Source organism: Equus caballus, chromosome 5, assembly GCF_041296265.1.
Source record: "Equus caballus isolate H_3958 breed thoroughbred chromosome 5, TB-T2T, whole genome shotgun sequence".
Lineage (NCBI taxonomy): Eukaryota > Metazoa > Chordata > Mammalia > Perissodactyla > Equidae > Equus > Equus caballus.
Window position 1 is genome coordinate 7643673 of NC_091688.1, and position 20587 is coordinate 7664259.

General features: G+C 37.9%; 1 protein-coding gene across 17 annotated transcripts in view; it reads left to right on the plus strand.

The window, feature by feature from the left end:
- The window catches only part of PRRC2C (proline rich coiled-coil 2C), a 94628-nt gene that overhangs the window by 49755 nt on the left and 24286 nt on the right, over positions 1–20587 (plus strand). For 16 of the 17 annotated variants that reach the window (XM_005609655.4, XM_005609661.4, XM_005609658.4 and 13 more), the window contains 8 exon segments: positions 2722–2891; positions 3337–3586; positions 4586–4796; positions 5977–8226; positions 10219–10427; positions 14328–14482; positions 15532–16372; positions 16767–16852. In XM_005609655.4, coding sequence (XP_005609712.1) covers positions 2722–2891; positions 3337–3586; positions 4586–4796; positions 5977–8226; positions 10219–10427; positions 14328–14482; positions 15532–16372; positions 16767–16852 — 4172 coding nt within the window. 17 annotated transcript variants of the gene reach the window in all.

Genomic DNA, 20587 nt, shown 5'->3' on the forward strand with positions numbered 1-20587 from the left:
ATTGTTTAAAGATAGCATTCACAGTATAAAACTTGGGCTCAAGCCATTTTTTTCTTATTTTATATTAACAATAAAAGATATTGAAAGAAACAGGTCATTTGGTTGGGGCAGGATGATAGTTGGGTTATTCTTGAGTGGGGAAAAAAAATAAGCCTCCCTGAAGTGTTTCTCAAGGTTATTAGATGAGCTTCAATTCTATTTTGTCTGCAAAATGGTATTGGCTTCATAGTCACACATGCTAATTCTTCTACCTTTTCTCTGATTTTGTTTAACCAAATAAAATCTCATTTGTTCACATGTATTGATAACTCTAAAAACTTAAGTTGAATAGAGCTTAATGGGAATTTTGGATTGTCATAATTGACTGCACTCAGTTTATAATTTCAGATTTGTTTTCCTACCAGTTTAAAAATAAAAGCTTCCATAGGGTAGCTGATATGCTTACCAAACTGTAATTATGCCTTTTTAAAAAAATTCTTTTCCAGCTACTTTTATTAAAACTATTAATTATTGGAATTAAAACATGGTATAAAACCTTGCTTCAAACTTGTAGTATTGTTCAGTTTTTTTTTTTTTTAAAGATTTTATTTTTTCCTTTTTCTCCCCAAAGACCCCCAGTACATAGTTGTATATTCTTCATTGTGGGTCCTTCTAGTTGTAGCATGTGGGACGCTGCCTCAGCGTGGTTTGGTGAGCAGTGCCATGTCCGTGCCCAGGATTCGAACCAACGAAACACTGGGCCGCCTGCAGCGGAGCGCACAGACTTAACCACTCGGCCACGGGGCCAGCCCCAGTATTGTTCAGTTTTAATGAACAGCTCGAGTTAATAGTGACTTAAAATAGAAATAGTTTTATTTCATTATTTTTTTAAATTGAAGTGTAGTGGACATACAATATTATAGTTTCAGGGGTACAGTATAGTTTCTGATATAGAAATACCAAAACTTTTTTTACCTCAAAACTCATGGCCTTTCTACAAGATCCTGCTGCTTGAAATTGTTATAAAGCTATTTAAAAATTTACTATTTTTATTTATACTTGGGGTTACCTTCAAACTCGGCTCTTAATATAACTATAAAAAGAGTAAGAGTGTTTTATCTCAACTTGTTGTTAATGAGATAAGGCCCACGTCAATCATTTGTTTAGTTATCAGATTTCATAGATTTTCATATTATTCAGTCTAGAGATAATTTGATATTGATATTGGGCTTTTATTACGTATCATAAACACTTAAGAAGATTGCTCATAACACTAAGAAAAATAAAGTAAAATTTCTCACTACGGAAATGAAAAATTTGGCGTACTTTTAATATTGATGAATGCTCAGAGAACAACCTTAGGGAGTCTTATTTATAATTGATGAGAAAGGACTGTGGGTTAGAAATAAGGAAATTCATATTTTAGCTCTAGTTCTGTCAATGAATACATGTATTGACCCTGATTAATTACTTTAATGGTCAGTCGTGACTAAATCTATGTAAATTAATTATTCTTTTCTTTATAATTATTATTTAGTGGCACCTTTGTTTTCATTCACAGTTGGTATATTCTCTGATGGCAATTTAATTTTAGCTAGGTTTATCAATGAGATGTACCCATTTGACTTGTATGTGTTATACCTATCTGGCTCTCTTTTTCCCTGTAATAGTTTATTTTCCCTTTTACAACATCCTTAATGTTGAATGAAATGCAAGCCGGAAACTGTGATTTGTCATTTTTTTGCAGCATGATTTCACATTGGCAAAATAAACATCCTTTTAAAATTCATCCCTAGTTCTCTGAAAAAAGAATTTATACTGAGCTTGGCTTTCTAATTGTGACAAATGACATTCTTAGAATGAATATGACTGTGGTTTTCTTTGGGATGAAAACTTTGGCGGGGAGGAATGTGCATGGTTCTCATTTTCATGTATCATACTTGACACCTTTACGTAGCATAACAATTTAGATGTTTGGAGATATCTGGTAATCACTCTGTTATTGTCAGACTTAGATTGATTAGTATTTGGGGGAGGGGTTCTTTTTTGGTGAGGAAGATTGGCCCTGAGCCAACATCCATTGCCAATCTCCGTCTTTTTGCTTGAGGAAGATTGGCCCTGAGCTAACATCTGTGCCACTCTTGCTCTATTTTTGTGTGTGGGATGCCGCCACAGCATGGCTTGATGAGCACTATATAGGTCTGCACCTGGGATCTGAACCTGCAAAGCCCGGGCTGCTGAAGTGGAGTGCACACACTTAACCACTATGCCACTGGGCTGGCCCCTCATTAGTTTTATATATATATATGTATAGGTAATAGTCTCTTGATCAAAAAAAAATTTTAAATAAACAAATGTGTTCCGTTTTAAGTATTTATAGACCATTGGTGTTTTCATGTAAGTCCTAGTGAACCACAAGTAAATATTGACAGTGGCATTAATATTTATTGAAACAGTGGAAAAACAGATAATATTTAAAATGTTTTATTATCACAAAATATCAAGTACAGATTTTTGTATGGTGAGGCATTTGGACCTGTGATCTCTATCTTAAGAATCCAGCTTTGAGGAAATCTAAGGTTTTGTTTAATGTTACCTCATTGATGGCTACCAATATTAGAATACAAAACAGTATTTTAGAGTGTTAAGGATGCTTTTCTTCTCATTCCTTCAGTACAGACATCATGTATTTGATAAGTGGCATAGATGAATATCATCACCTTTCATCTTTTCTTTGGGCAGAGGATGACCCAGTTTTCACTAGACAAGACAGCAATCGCAGTGAAAAAGAGACCACACAAGTGCTACATGAAACAGAACCGGAATCAGGGTCTCAGCCTCGGCCTGCTGTATTATCTGGCTATTTTAAACAGTTTCAGAAGTCTTTGCCTCCACGATTCCAGCGGCAGCAGGTAACAATAAAACGTTTTATTGTGTACCTGTGATTGAAAATTTTTATTGTTCAGTAGTCTGCGAAATAATTTGACATAAACCTTAAATACACAAAGCACACAAATTTTCCCTGAAATTTTTTCCCTTTTTAGTAAAAGTTTGTTGATATGAGTTTTACCATGAACTTCTGTTTCATTCCTTTTTTTCCTCTGCCTCATTTATAGACATCATCTTCCTTTTTAGGTTTCTGCAGTATGATTAATGAGTGATTAATTGCTTAAGTCAAGTATAAAGCAAAATGTCATAACTTAACCCTTGTCTTTTGTTGTTACCTCTCAGTGTCAAATGTCTTTTGCATTTTTTCCCCTGAAGGGTTCAAAAAAAGCCTTTTATGTTTTGATATGATTGATTACATTAATTTATTACATGGAACTGAAAGCAGAAACTGGGATCCTGCTTTTTCAGGAACAGATGAAACAGCAGCAGTGGCAGCAGCAGCAGCAGCAAGGTGTACTTCCACAAACAGTTCCTTCCCAGCCGTCTAGTGGTGCTGTCCCTCCTCCACCACACAGACCTCTTTACCAGCCCATGCAGCCTCACCCTCAGCATTTGGCTTCTATGGGTTTTGATCCAAGGTGGCTCATGATGCAGTCATACATGGATCCTAGAATGATATCAGGTAGACCTGCTATGGATATTCCACCCATTCATCCTGGTAAGTTGAAGTTGGCATTGTCTCATGGTTCACTTGCAGTTATGCAAGATCAAAGTTTTCTTTCTTCCCGTATTTTCAGTCTTAATTACTTTGATTATTACAAGAACTTAAATAGTACCATAGATTTTTAATCACAGAATTATGTAACTTTCCTTCAGCACAGAGTAGTTAAATGCTAGGCACTGTACCAACAGTGTGGTAAGACCAAAACACTAGTGATTTTCTGTTTTGTAAATATTATTTAAAGTTTTTGAGATATAAAATTACTGTCTTATTGGTATCTATTTCCTATATTGTTTTCATTCTTGTGTTTCAGCACTTGAATTTTGTCCATATGTTACATATTCCAGCTTTTCAATTTTCTCCACCATTTACCAGCCTAATACTTGAATTTCCTAATAGATTAGTTAAAAACAAATGAAATAGCAGTCCTTTATGAAATCTATCATAATAAAGCCATTACCAAAATGGTGTAGAGGAAAATTTAGGGGTGATAAAAACATGATCAAGAATCACATCTTGATGCTGAAATTTTAAAATTTAAGAGGCATAATATATTACAACATATTGATCAGCTAAACTAGATTAGTGGACTTTTCCACAGAAAATATTTTCTCTGAAAATTTATCACTGTTGGTATAATTCTTTTTATGTTTGTATTAACATGCATAGAGTCACAATGCTTGTTAGCTAGTTTTTATAGACGTTATATATTTTTATCCTTTAAAGTAAAGTAGGCTGCTATTGTGGCTTCTTTTGCTTTGCTTCCTCAATTTTTAAATCTATCTATTTAACAGCAACAATGAAAATCTCATTCACAGAAAAACTCTTATAAATCTCACTGATCATTTGTTGATAACAGTTTTACTTGGCAAGAAGTATTTCCTTAGCTTACGTATAAAGAATTCTAAATGGTAATTAGTAACCTAGATTCTATGTCTATAATGATTTTGTTTTTTTCTCTTTTTTCCCCCCATCTTTCTCTGACCTTTTGTATAGGAATGATTACTCCTAAGCCATTAATGAGAAGAGACCAGATGGAAGGGTCACCAAACAATTCTGAGTCATTTGAGCATATAGCTCGAACTGCAAGAGATCATGCAGTTTCCCTTTCTGAGCCTCGTATGATGTGGGGCTCAGATCCCTATCCTCATACCGAGCCTCAGCAGGCCACTACTCCCAAGGCAACAGAAGAATCTGAGGATGTAAGGTGATTATTAAAATTATTGATAGCCCAAATATCATACTGTGATGAAATGAAAACTATGTAGTGTCCATGAACATCAATCTGATTTAGGACTGAGCCACAAATCTGATTTCCTCCCATTTAGTGTACTTCATTTCATTTTTGGACCTATTTTCTTTTTTCTGGCATTTCTGTATTGATTAGGGCATTTTGTAATCTAGTTCTGTACCCTGAATCAAATGCTAGCATTTAGTGTTAGATGTTAAAATTGGCGAGTTTCTCCTGTTAGGTACTTGACATGTAGTCTGACTAAAGTGTTGATGTAATTCCTCCACTAGTGAGAGATGGACGTTTAATTATCAATATCTTATGAAAGTTTTCTATGGCCAAGATAAGGACAAATACTAACTTACAAAGATATTTCGAAGCAGCAGATAGTGACTTCTAATAATCTACAACCATAAAGTTAAAACTTCTGCCCTTTTAAGGATCATATTTTATGATTCTGATTCATTGAGAAAGACCTACTCTAGTATACCCTTGATTATAAGTGGAAATTATTAGGCTTGATGGATTAAAAATTCACATAGGCATAGTCTAAACTTCCTTAAATTGTAGGGAAAACACATAACATGCTATCAACGCTCTTAACAAAATTTTAAGTGTATAGTACAATATGTTAACCATAAGCACAACATTGTACAACGCATCTCTAGAACTTTTTCATCTTGCACGACTGAAACTTTATACTCATTTAGTAGCAACTCCTTATTTCCCCATCTTCCCAGTCCCTGGCAATCACCATTCTAATTTCTGCTTGGATGAGTTTGATTACATTATATATCTCCTATAAGTGGAATCATGCAGCATTTGTCCTTCTGTTATTTCACTTAGCATAATGTCCTCATCCTTGTTGTAGCATGTAATGGGATTTCTTTTCCTTTTTTTAATGGCTAAATGATGTTCCATTATATGGATAACATTTTCATAACCCTTCATCCATCAGTGGACATTTAAGTTGTTTCCACCTCTTGGCTATTATGAAAAATGCTGCACTAAACTTTTTATAGAGACATAAAGATGCTCTTTATGATTAGGATCCATTGTTTTATGTTTTAAAAGTAGAGGGATTATTTTGCTGTACACTTACCTTTGAGAAAGATTTTGCTTTGATGGCTATGCCTTTGAATTCTCATCATCCTAGGCCCGAAGCACCGTTGGATCAGGAACAGATTCCTGCAGCTTATCCTGTAGAACATAGTCAGTTAGAGGCTCATCCAAAAGCAGACTTTGTCAGAGAATCAAGTGAGACAGAAGTACAGAAGTTTTTAAGCAGATCTGTGGAAGACATTAGGCCTCACCATACTGACACAAATAATCAGTCCGCTTGTTTTGATGTAACTGAGCAAAAGACTGTGTCCGCTCCTCAAGAAGAGCGGATTTCACCTGGAGAAAGTCAGCCTGCCCGGAAAAGAAGTGTTTCTCATGGATCTAACCATACTCAAAAGTCGGAGGAGCAAAGAAACGAGCCGTCTGCAAGCATTCCTAAAGTGATCAGCAGATGCATTGATTCAAAAGAACCAGCAGAAAGGCCAGAGGAAAAACCAAAAAAGGATAGCTTCCTACGATCTTCAGAAGGACCAAAACCTGAAAAGCTATATAAATCTAAATCAGAAACTCGGTGGGGCCCAAGGCCAAGCTCCAACAGAAGAGAGGAAGGTAATGATAGGCCTGTGAGAAGATCAGGTCCCATTAAAAAACCTATACTTAGAGACATGAAAGAGGAACGAGAGCAAAGGAAGGAGAAAGAAGGAGAAAAGGGAGAAAAGGTCACTGAAAAAATTGTAAAACCCGAAAAGACAGAAAAGAAAGATCCTCTTCCTCCACCCCCACCACCTGCAGCACCAGTTCAGCCACAGCCGGTTCCACCACCACCTCAACCAGAGCTAGAGAAATGCCCTTCAACAGAGACTTCAACTTTGGTGCAAAAGCCACCTCAAGATACTGAGAAGCCCTTGGAACCTGTAAGTAGTGTTGAGGTAGAGCCTGCAGCTAAAACTGTAAGCCAGCAAACTGTCACAGCACCACCAGTCAAAGAGGAAAAACAGCCTGAGAAAGTCATTAGCAAAGACCTTGTTATCGAGAGGCCTCGACCAGATTCAAGACCAGTAGTTAAAAAAGAATCAACTTTACCCCCTAGGACCTATTGGAAAGAAGCTAGAGACAGAGATTGGTTTCCAGATCAAGGATACAGAGGTCGAGGCCGAGGTGAATATTACTCCAGAGGCCGAAGCTATAGAGGCTCTTATGGAGGGCGTGGGCGGGGTGGTAGAGGGCACACTCGAGATTATCCTCAGTATAGAGACAGTAAGCCACGAGCAGAGCATGTGCCCCCAGGACCTCTCAGACAGCGAGAAGAAAGTGAAACACGAAGTGAGAGCTCCGACTTTGAAGTCGTTCCCAAAAGAAGACGACAACGAGGTTCAGAGACTGACACAGACAGTGAAATTCATGAAAGTGCAAGTGACAAGGATAGTTTAAGCAAAGGTAAACTTCCCAAAAGAGAGGAACGATCTGAAAACAAAAAACCTATGAAGCCTCAATCTTCTTTCAAGCCTGAAAATCATGTCCGAATAGATAATAGACCTCTAGAAAAATCGTATATAAGGGATGATGATAAATCTAAACCAGGTTTCCTTCCTAAAGGAGAGCCTACAAGGCGAGGCAGAGGGGGAACATTCAGACGTGGTGGAAGGGATCCTGGAGGTCGCCCAGCACGCCCTTCCACCTTACGAAGACCTGCTTATCGGGACAATCAGTGGAACCCAAGGCAGACAGAAGCTCCTAAACCAGATGATGGAGAGCCACCAAGAAGACATGAGCAGTTTATTCCTATACCAGCAGATAAACGACCTCCAAAATTTGAGAGAAAATTTGACCCAGCTAGAGAGAGGCCCCGAAGGCAGCGTCCTACTCGACCACCAAGGCAAGATAAGCCTCCTCGATTCAGACGGCTGAGAGAGAGGGAGGCTGCTTCAAAAACCAGTGAGGTGGCTGTGCCCACAAACGGCACGGTTAATAATGTGGTTCAAGAATCAGGTAACACTGCCGGGGATATTTCTGGGAACAAGACACCAGACTTATCTAATCAGAACTCTTCAGATCAGGCAAATGAAGAATGGGAAACAGCTTCTGAAAGCAGTGATTTCAATGAGCGGCGCGAGAGGGATGAAAAAAAAAATGCTGATTTGAATACACAAGCAGTTGTAAAGGCCGGAGAGAATGTTTTACCTCCAAAAAGGGAAATAGCAAAGAGAAGTTTTTCTAGTCAGAGGCCTGGCGTAGATCGCCAGAATCGGCGTGGCAACAGCGGTCCACCCAAATCTGGAAGGAATTTCTCAGGTCCTAGGAATGAAAGGAGAAGTGGCCCACCATCAAAAAGTGGGAAGCGAGGGTGAGTATTTTGTTTTAGATGTAATTACTTTTGCACATTTAAAAAAGCTGAAAGTACAGACTTCTTGGTTGAACTGTGCAAAGGAGCCAGTCTAGATAGAGGACCAAAACATTGTTCTTCCCAAATTCTTTTCTCTATTCTCACAGTGTAAGGGTGCTTGAGGAAGAGCAGTTAATGTGTCTTGGGAGTCTTTACCTGCTAAGTTACATTCTCCAGAAGAGTCTTCTTAGGAATTTGCAGCTTTGGGAAAATCTGTGCACTAGGGAGGGACCTATACAATGTTCTCACTTTGGTAAGTCATCTTATTGATGAGGAGGAGCCCTCCTTTCTTTCTTGGTTTCTCCTTGCAAAACTCGGGTGGTCACAGGTGTCCTCTGGGACCTAAATTAATAGTGTTAACCATATATTGTATCACTCTGTACTGGTTTCTAGAGAGTGATTGTTGAACCTTAAGGGTAAATTATGTTCACCTCTCGAGTTGCAAACCTACAATAAATGATCAATTAGAGAGAAGCCAAGAAAGCAAAGTCCTGCCCAACCACCAAGACCACCAATAACATAAATACCATGTCGTTGGATTTTTCTTTTAAAGAATTTTGCTAAATTTGGTCTATTCTTTTAAAATGTTATAGTAAATTACTGTTAATTTCTTTTATTAGGAAAAATTATGAAGTAGCAGTATGCCTAGTTTTAAATCTAGGCTCAGATATTTACTAGTTGTATAAACTCAGCTTTCTCACTAGTAAAATGAGGGGAAGTAATAATACTTTAAAAATATGTGAAGATTACTGACATGGTATCTTTGAAGCACTTAACATAATACCTGGTGAATAGTAAGCAACTATTATGTTGTGCCCTGTTTTTTGACCAAATTCCCAGGTTTGTAGCCTGAGCTGATCAGAAATTTATTCGGACAATATTACATTAATCTGCATTGGTTAGTTACATATGCTTAGCATTTCAGGTTACACCCATCTGCAAAAATATTTTTCTTTCTGATAATTTAGAAAAAGTTCCAGAGAAATTAAGTGACCTGTTGTGTTTCCCAAGTACCTACTTAATGCAGAATTTGAACCTGCCTTTAATTTCAAGTCCAAAAGAAGATAACAGATGTAGTTGCAATAACAATATAGTTATTTACTATAACTGAACTATTGAATTTCAAGTAATAGTACCCAAGGGAAATCTTGATCTGATTTTTGTGCCATATAAGTGGTAACAACTTTGAACCTGCAAAAATAGCAGTTACTGGTTGTAGTTAAAACGAATGTTTTGCAAGAGTTCCATTTAGAAGAAATGAAATCAGTCTTCAAATATTTGAGGTTGTGCCTTCTGTCAGTTACTTGGTAAGCTTTTATCTTGAGTGATGCAATAGACTGAGATGAAAATAAATTAGTAAACCCATTTTCCATGGTCTGTTTTTATAAAATGAACCCAAAAATATAATTTGTTAGGAAACAAAAACTGTAAAGATACATTTGGTTTGTGAAGTGAATTGTTTCTATTTAAAAGTGGTTTTTTTGTCTGTTTAATGTATAAATCTGATTGAACTCTTTTTAAAAACCACAGACATAATGTAAACACAGAATGCTTTTTAAATTTTTTCATATTCTGCCCTCTTGTGGAGAAGATCCAATAGTGAATTCTTTGGACTCACTTGGATCACAGAGATTTTCTGCTATAAACAGTGTTTATTAGCTCATTTATAACTTGGCAGGCAAATGGACACAGTAAGACTTTCAGGGGATAATTAGAGTTCCAGAATTTAATTGCTGGAAAGAATTCTGGGGCGCTAGTCTGTCTGCTGTATTGAGAAGCTCAGTTTTAATGAAGTTATACTCAACAGAAGTCCCTGAGGCTTGTTGGTTTTAGAGTTAGGTCTTCTAGCCCACTACTGTTTCTCTTAGATTGAACTTTAGAAACTGCCAGTAAGAGTAGCTTTTGTTGTTGTTCAGGTATGTGGAGGTAATCTCTCACATTATTATTTTGTAGGCCATTTGATGACCAGTCTACAGGCACAACTGGCATTGATCCCATCAATGGCAATTCTGCACACCACCAGGAAGGAGCACCTAATGGTACAGGACAAAAGAACTCCAAAGATTCTACTGGGAAAAAAAGAGAAGACCCCAAACCAGGCCCTAAAAAACCCAAAGAGAAAGTAGATGCACTATCACAGTTTGATCTCAACAATTATGCAAGTATGTCTTAGGTTCCTTTTATTTATGTGTTTATCTCCCTGTTTGTTTGTTACTTTTAAGTAGATGCTGTAAATAAAAAAGTCACCAAAGAAAGAGTTGGACTACAAGGTAGGGATGGAGGCTGATTATGAATCACTAACTGATGTAACTTGAATTAAAATAACATCAGCTTTTAGCATAGCCTTGAATGCTTGGTCAAATTCTTGTTAAAGATGATCCAGGTGTAGGAAAGCACTGAAAATCAGGTGAAGATGCTTAATTATATCGGTATATGTGCTGTGTCTTAAATGTAAGAAATGTTAACCTCAGTGAGTTATACCTTGATAAAAACGATATCTAAGATATGGTAAACAGAATAAATACTAGGATGGGAGGCAGTTTTGCTATGGATAAATACTTTTAGAAAGCTGTGAAGGGATAAGATAACAAATGCAAAGGATGACACAAGCAATAAGAACATGCTTGATGAGAAATTTAACAAGGACTATCTATGAGTAAACACTTGTATGTATAAAAATGTGCTATTTGACATTCACTCAGATGAGACTTAAGCTGGAAATACTGAATAAAATTGAGAGATTTGCTTAGTTTAAGACCAGATAGTAGTAATGAGAAACCTAGGTCAGGTACTGTGATTTCAGTGTTAGAGATGTAGGTGAGAGTTTTCTTCCATCTAGTATAGTCATGCCTCACTTAGTGATGGGGATTCATTCTGAGAACTGTGCCAGTAGGTGATTTCGTCATTGAACATCGCAGAGTGTATTTACACAAACCTAGATGATACAACCTACTACAAACCTAGGCTGTATGGTACTAATCTTTTGGAACCACCATGGTTGACCAAAGCATTATTATGCAGTGCATGACTGTAAATGGTTATTTATACATATTAACTTGATTTGGGCCCAGGACCTTGGTATTATTATTTCTAGACCATTGATTCTCAAAGTGTGGTCCTCAGACCATCAGCATCACCTGGAAATTTGTGAGAAAAGCAAAATCTTGGGCCCTACCTCAGATCTCCTGAATCAGAAGCTCTTGGAGTGTATAGCAATCTGTTTGAACAGGTTCTCCAGGTGATTCTGATCACGCAAACATTTGAGAACTGCTGTTCTAGACTACCATTTTAGGATTCACATAGGAAAGAAATCAACTTACCTTAATTGCATATTTAAGAAGTTTTAGTTAGATTATTTAGAGCAGTGGTTCTTAACGGGTGATTTTGTACTCCAGGGGGCAATTGGCAATCTCTGGAGACATTTTGGTTGTCTGGAGACAACTGTGGGCTGGATACTACTGACATCTTACTATGGGTATAGGCCGGGGATGCTGCTAAACATCACACAGCGCACAGGACATTCAGCTCAAAATGTTCGTAGTGCTGATGTTGGAAAGCCCTGATTTAGAGAGAATAGTTAAACCCATAGGAAGCTTGGGTGCTGACCTTATGGTGGTCCACAAAAGAGAAAGGAGACTAGTATCCATGTAAACACCACATTTGGAAAATGACAAGTGAAGATTACAAAATGTCCATGAGATGAGGCAGATTTGTTTTCCAGATATTTATTTACTAGTTTTCCTTCTTCCAAAGAACTTTTGGAGTAGAAATTTCCCTAAATATTGTATTGGATTATTGGATTAAGATATGGCTATGAAGATAAGCTTTACACACAGACTTTTTAGTCTAAGTGAAAAACTGAGATGAATTTAGAATTATGAAAAGGTCTCTTCACCAGTCTGAAGTAATAGAGTGCATGGCAACCTTTGAAATGTTTGTCTAAGACCTTTCATTGAAACAAGCATATGCTTTGTTTTACAGTTAATTTCTTAAAGGATTTAAAGCACAAGTAGAAGTGTCATAGAGAAATCAAAATCAGTCAGGTTTTTTTGAAAAACAGAACAATCGGTTTGTAAAAAGCAAAAGCCAGAGTTAGTATTTATTTTTTGCTTCCCTGTCAGTTTTTGCATAAATGCAAATTTTTAGCTAGTTCAAAAAAGTTGGGGACCAGTCCTGTGGCCAAGTGGTTAAGTTCGAATGCTCTGCTTCAGCTGCCCAGGGTTTCACTGGTTCGAATCCTGGGCACGGATCTAGCACCACTCATCAAGCCATGCTGAGGCCACATCCCACATAGCGGAACTAGAAGGACCTATAACTTGAACATGTAACTGTGTAGTGGGGGGCTTTGGTGAGAAGGAGAAAAAAAGAAGATTGACAACAGATGTTAGCTCAGGTGCCAATCTTTAAAAAAAAAAAATTGTTTGCAGATAGGTTCCCTATAAAGCACTGCCTGATCATATCCTCTTGCTGTCCCACACAAGTTGTCACCGTCCTGAATTGTATGCATATATTCCCAAGCAAATATCTATTTTTATTATATATGTTCCCCAGTTAAAACATATTATTTAGCCAGCCCTGGTGGTCTAGTGGTTAAGATTCAGTGCTCTCACCACCCGTAGCCAGGGTTCATTTCCAAGTCAGAGAACCACACCACCTGCCTGTCAGTTGTCATACCATGGCCACGTGTTGCTCTGATGCTGAAGACTGTGCCACCCTTATTTCAAATATAAGCAGGGTCACTCATGGTAGACAGGTTTCAGTGGAGCTTCCAGACTAAGACAAACTAGGGTGAAGGACCTGGCCACCCACTTCCAAAAAAAATTGGCTATTAAAACCCTGTGAAGAGCAGTGGAGCATGGTCTGATAATAGTGCTGAAAGGTGAGAGGGTGTTGCAAAAAGACCAGGCAGGGGTCCACTCTCCTGTATACAGGGTCACTAGGAGTCAGAATTGACTGGACTGCAGTGAAATCCACTGGATGGCAGTGAGAACAAATATGTTGTTTGCAAAATTAAAATAATTTATTTGAATTACTTCACTCTTTTCTTATATTTATTGTACAAACATACCTACAACACCAGTCACACTGCCTGAACTATTTTTTCTTTCTTTTTCTTTTTTCTTTTTTTAAATATTTTATTTTTCCTTGTTCTCCCCAAAGCCCCCCAGTACATAGTTGTATATTTTTAATTGCGGGTCCTTCTAGTTGTGGCATGTGGGATGCCGCCTCAGCATGGCCTGATGAGCAGTGCCATGTCCACACCCAGGATCAAAACCAGCAAAACCTGGGGCCACCAAAACAGAGCATGTGAACTTAACCACTCAGCCATGGGGGCTGCGCCTAATTTTTCTTTCAAATATTATTTAATGGATCTAGACTTCTTATATTCACTGATATATATGCTAATTTTAACAAGATTGCCTAAATAATTGTTAGTTGAACAGTGAGTTGAAACTATATCTTGTATTATTCATCTGCTAGGTTATTGTGTATTTATATCTCTGCCACTTTATGTTCATGTTGAGTTTTCACATATATTTGATTTGTTTTCAAAAACTGCACATTGTAGACAGTGATTTACATAAAATAGAGGCATTGAGTCATAAGACCAGCTTCTCTAGTCACCACCTCACCTTTAGCAGATCAGCCTCTGAGAGTTTATTTCATCCTTTGGAAAAGGGAAACGGTATATGCAAATGAAGTAAGAGACTGTAAATCTTACAGCACAATGCAGATCTGAGGCTGGGAGAGGTAACAGTTAAGAGATTTGACTAAGATAGTAGGATAATTTTTATTTGGGGGACTTATTTTTTAACCTTGTTTATGAAATCTTTTCGTAAATCTATGAAATCTTCAGATTTTCTTTTTCCTTTCAAATCTTACTAATAAATGGTCATCTTACAGTGTGGCAAATGGATTGTACTGTGCAGTATAAGAACTAAATTTTGGGGGTTGTCTTTTTTTCTGTTTTTTTTTTTTTATCACTACTGGACTACATTGCTATTTATCTTTTCAATTGAAAAAAAGGAAACGTCATTTTAAACCTTTTTCCATACCCGTAGGTGTTGTTATAATTGATGACCACCCTGAAGTAACAGTAGTTGAAGACCCCCAGTCAAATTTGAATGATGATGGTTTTACTGAAGTGGTATCCAAAAAACAACAGAAACGTTTGCAGGATGAGGAACGCCGAAAAAAGGAAGAACAAATCATACAGGTTTAGTGTTTCAATTTGTTGCTAGTTATTCATATTGTTGCCCAAAAGATATTAGCAAATACTCAAGATTTCTATATACCTGTAAAGTCAAGGCTGTATTTGTTAATTCAGCTGTTAAGAATGACTTAATTTTCACAACTTAAGACTGTTTTTAACCAGAATTGGGATATATTTTAAATAGAATACAATCACTGTAGTTCACTGTTTGGCTTGGAGTAGACTATCTTTACTTTAATTCAGCAACATATTTTATGTTTTAGTACTGGCTATCTTATGTGTCCCATTTAAATTATCTTGGAAATCTAGTGAACACAACTCCTGTGATCTAATAAATTGCAGATTCTTGACCTATGAAGTTTGTGTTATCATCTGAATTAGTTCACTTAAGTACACAGTATGAATCAAGATAAATTATCACACTAAAATCAACCCAATTTTGTTCAGGATAAAAATAGATGGAACACGTGGATCATAGTGATAAAGAGCTCTAGTAGATGAGAAGGCTTAAAAGCAGGAAACACTAAAAATCTCATGTGGATGGTAATAATTGAATTCACTTGACTGTAACCCTTGTGACTCGATATTTTCAGAAGTCGTTTATTCATTTTTAGCAAAGTAAAAACAGTAGTGCGTTTATCCTCTATAGCATAACACCCCAGCAAGATTCCCAGAATTAATGTTTCTGTGGCAAACAGGAGTTGAGTGAAGTCAATAAGTAGCTTTTTATCAGATCAGGTCAGATTTTGCTGCCAAATGAATTTACTGCAAACTTAGTTTATTTTTTGAATTTCAGAATTTTGGAAAAGAGATTATGGAGCAGTATTTCAAGGATGTATAATGCCTATTTTATCTTTTTCTCCTTATAGCATCTTGGCTTCTTATCATTTAAAATCTCATTGGCAGCTTTGACATGTTTGCCCTAACAAGTACCTATTTTGAAAAGTAATGGTGTTGAATTAGCAGTAGGTAGCTTTGTTATGAATTTATGTTCCTGAACTGTTGCTTTCAGCTGTATTATTAACAAAAATGATTCCTGCTAATTTTTTAAGGTCTGGAACAAAAAGAATGCAAATGAAAAAGGAAGAAGTCAGACTTCAAAGCTTCCTCCAAGATTTGCCAAAAAACAGGCCACAGGGACCCAGCAAACACAGTCTGCAGCTCCAGGCTCTGCTCTTGCCTCAGCTCCGGGTCCAGCTTCAACCTCAGCTCCTGTTCCAGCCTCAACCTCAGCTCCAGTTCCAGCTTCAACCCCAGCTGCAATTCTAGCATCACCCTCAGCTCCAGCTTCTGCCTCAGCTGCAGCTCCAGTCCTAACCTCAACCTCAGCTCCACTCCCAACCTCATCTTCAGCTCCAGTCCCAGCCTCCACCTCAGCTACAGCTACAGCCTCTTCTCCTTCAGCTCCAGCTCCAACCCCCATCCTTGCCTCAGCTTCAACCCCAGCCTCTGTCCCCATCCTCACTTCAGCCTCCATTCCCATCCTTGCTTCAGCCCTCGCACCAACTTCAGCTCCAGCTCCAGTTGTCTCAGCCCCAACTGCCCCAGCCATCTCTGTCCCAGCTGTCCCCACCTCAGCCCCAAATGTCCCAGCTCCAGCCCCAGCTCTAGTCCCAGTCCCAGTTTCACTCCCAGCCCAAGTCCCCACTGCCCCAGCCCAGAGTCAGGGACAGACTCACAAACCAGTCCAGAGTCCACTACAGACTACAACACAGTCTTCAAAACAGCCACCACCTTCAATTAGACTACCTTCAGCTCAGACACCTAATAGCGCAGACTATGTAGCCACGGGAAAATCCATCCAGACCTCACAGTCACATGGCACTCTGACAACTGAATTATGGGATAACAAGGTGGCTCCAACAGCTGTGTTGAATGACATCTCTAAGAAATGTAAGTGCAACAGAGAAGTGAGGGATGGGGAATGGCATGGGAATATTGGGGTTTGTTTTCAGTTTTATTTATATGGTCAGTATGTTTTTTTATAGCCATCTTTTTTCGTAGTAGGAAGCAGTAGTAGTAATCTTAGATTCCTTTCTTAAAACCTTTTCTAAAACAAGTGTGTTATACTTTTAACAGACGTATTTTATGGACACAATTTTGTGTTGGTGGAAAAACAATACACAGTGTTTGGAGAGGACTTTATTTTGGTATGCAAGAGTCTGTTTAAGTGTGCTGTGAAAAGTCATTGTTTTATTGTCTAGCTACCATTAAAAGAAAGGGTTAAATAGGGATTATTAGCCTCTAAATTTTAATGGTCACATTTCCTATGGCTTCTTCTTTTCAGTAGGTCCCATTAGTCCACCACAGCCACCTTCAGTCAGTGCATGGAATAAGCCCCTAACATCGTTTGGATCAGCTACTTCATCAGAGGTAGGATTGGCTTAATAATGGTCTTGATGGGGTTAGTATAGCAGAGTTTCCTCAAAACAGTTTCTCAAACTTTAGCACGCATCAGAGTCATCAAGAGAGCTTATTAAAACAGATTGCTGGAACCCAGGCCCAGAGTTTCTGATTCATTAGGTCTGGGTTGAGACCTGAATACATTTCTAACAAGTTCCCAAGAGATGCTAATGCTGCTGGATCTCTACATTTATAAATTGCTTCTTACCTCTAGACATATTAAGGTTAACATTTTTTTAAATTCTAGTCTCAAGAAAAGTCCTTGTGATATAGAGAATATAAGTGCAGTTACTATTTTCTGGATTTTTCTACCATGTTTTTTGCTTGAATAATTAGGCATTATAATTACTTGGAAGCAGAGTCGACAGGAGGTTTCTAACATAATTTCTCAAATGTGCAGTGTTGGTAAATGACTTTAGGTCAGCAATTCTTCATTCATCGTTGAACAAACATTTGTTAAGCACTTGTGATGTACCAGGCACTATTCTAACCTGTGGGCTTACAGAATGGGGTGGGCGGGGCAGGGGGAGGGTGCAGTAAAAACAGACAAAAAGCTTCCGTTGTGGTGGAGTAGGGGAGACCAACAGTAAATAACTTAAAAGTATGCTATCAGTACTGAGGAGAGAAGCAAAGCAAGGAAGGTACATAAGGAATTTCCCGAGGGGTGTGGAGACATTTTGTGACGTTTGAGTTAAAGACTTGAAGGAAGTAAGAGAACATGCTATTCAAGTGTCTGAGGAAAAGTGAATTCCTGGTTCAGAGAATAACAAGTACAAAAGCCTTGAGACAGGAGCATGTGTTTGAGGAAGATCAGGGAGATCCATGTGGTTGGAGTAAAGTAAGGGATGGAGAGGGAATAGATGAAGTTGGAAAGATAATAGGGGGTGGATCCTACAGGGCCTCTGCTAGAGGTAGGAAGGCAATGGATAGTTTTAAACAAAAGAATGACGGAATCTGGAGCCAGCCCTGATGGCCTAGTGGTTAAAGTTTGGCGCACTCTGCTTCAGCAGTCTGCGTTCAGTTCCTGGGTTCGGAACCACACTACTCATCTGTCAGTAGCCGTGATATGGCCGTGACTCACATAGAACTAGAAAGACCTACAACTGAAATATACAACTATGTACTGGGGCTGTGGGGAGAGGGGGGAAAAAGGAAGATTGGCAACAGATGTTAGCTCAGGGCCAATCTTTCTTAGCCCCCAAAAAAAGAATGACAGAAGCTAACTTTTATAAGGTTATTCTGGATGGTCTGTTAAGAATAGTCTGTAGGGGGCAAAAAGTAGAAGTTAGGATGCTATTGCAGTAATCAAAAGATGATAACTTAAACCAAAGATGTAGCACTAAAGATTATGCGAAATAGTTGGTTCCCAGGTATTCAAAGATAGAGCTGACAAATTTACTGGTGGATTAAATGTGGTATGTGAGAAAAAAGAGTGAGTTATCTCCAGTTTTTGACTTGAGCATCAGGAGGGATGGAGTTCTGAGCATCAGGAGGGGTGGAGGTCCTATCACTTGAGATTGAGAAGCAATAAAATGAATCAGCATTGGAGGAGAAGATAAGGAAGTTCAGTTTTGGACCTGTTAGATTTAAGATGTTTATTACATATCTAAGTGGAAATGTCAAGTAAGTAGTTGTATATAAGAGTCTGTAGTTCAGAGGAGATAATCTAGTTTGGAGACATGAATTTGGAAGTCATTGGATGGTGCTTAAAGTGATGACCAAGGGAGAATGAGTTATGAGAGTAGTTAGAAAAGAGAAGAGAATCAAAAATTAAGTCCTAGAGCTTTCCAACTCAGAGATGTGGGAGATGGAGAAGGTAAGTGATTGGAAAAGTGTCTTTGAATCCAAATGAAAGATGAGTTTAAAGAGTGATAAATCAAGTATGTCAAATACTGCTGGACGGTTAAGTAAGAGAGGCCCTGAGCATTGACACTTGAAATTAATGTGGAGGTCACTGGTGACTTTGTCAAGAGCAGTGTTGGTGGAGCAGTAGGCATGAAAACCAGGTTAAGTGATTTTAAGAGAAAGTGAGAGGGAAGATGAGTATAGAGAAACTTGGAGTAGTTTTGCTGCAGAGGGAGCAGAGAAATGTAGCAGTAGATGGAGATATAGTTGAGAATTTTTTTTTTTTTTGTAAAGACCTCTTCCTGCTGCCCCTGTCTCCACTCCAGCCTTCTGACTTAGGTCTGGAGTAGGCCTCATCATCTGTTTTAAAAATTCTGCATGGGCCAGCCCAGTGGCATAGTAGGTGGGTTTGCACACTCCACTTCGGTGGCCCGGGGTTCACAGGTTTGGATCCCAGGCATGGACCTACACACCCCTCATTAGGCTATGCTTTGGTGGCATCCCACCTACAAAATAGAGGAAAATTGGCACAGATGTTAGCTCAGCAACAGTCTTCCTCACCAAAAAAAATTTAAGAAAAATAATAGAAGTTCTACAAAGAACTCTTCGTAGAAGAAGAATTAAGAGTCACTGGATTCAATATTTAATGTCCTCAGTTTAATCATTTTTTTCCTGCCTGTTGGTATTGCCATTATGATTAGTTATAGAGAGTATTTCTTATCCAGAAAGTTCAAGATTTTTCATGCTGATATGAAGGCTGAAGTGGAAAGCTTCTTTGTTTTGGATAGGTGCTCTAGATTTAATATTTTATTAAAATGTTTGGTCCAGGTTTTTAAATTGACGTTAAAGTACAGGAATAATAATTTCTCAGCACTTAGCTGCAAGATTTTTCTTGCAGGCGTTCTACTACAAGCTTACAATGTTAAAAGGATGTTTACATTCACCTTCAGCCAGTTAGAGGAGCAAGATATTTGGTATCTCATTTTTCTTCATCCTCTTTATGTTCTTTGTGTTTTTTGGATAGGATGTGATTTTTGTGGGGGACGCGGGTTGGATGTTCATTGTACATGATTTTAGAGTATTCCATTATGGTGAAATTTTGAATTAACAAAGTTGACATTTTACTTTTAATTCAATTCACAGGATGGAAGGAATTCCTTAATGGGACTTACTAAATGATTCTAGTGAAATAGAGTTCTTAATTATTATTTTGTTTAATGCTATGAATGTTAGTTATATTAAATAGATTCTCAAAGATTGATAATTATAATCTAAGCTTTATTATCCTTCCCTTTATTATGTATATTTTATGAACATTTTTGGTTTCAAAAGATGTAATATTTTTCCTAAGACTAGATTGTCTAACATTTTCTTTTCTTTTTTTTCTTTTTTGCTGGGAAAGAATCGCCCTGAGCTAACATCTGTTGCCTTTCTTCCTCTCTCTCTTTCCCCCTCCCCAAAGCCCCAGTACATAGTTGTATACTCTAGCAGTCCTTCTAGTTCTGTGTAAGCTGCTGCCGCAGCATGGCTACTGACAGACAAGTGTGTGGCTCCAGGCCTGGGAACTGAAGCCAGGCTGCCGAAGCAGAGTGCACCAAACTTTAACCACTAGGCCTTCAGGGCTGGCCCTAACATCTTCTAATAGTCTTATTAACTGTCAATCTGTTTTCCATTTTATTTAACTATTTACAAGTTCTTAATTGTTTTTGTACATAAAATCAATAGCTTTCAGTCATTAATTACTACACCATTTTGCTCTTCTAATACTACTCGTACATTTATACTGAACTGACCATAAAATTTCAACATTGGCTAAAGCAAATAGAGATTTTTATTCTAAGTTACATCAATAGTGTTTGC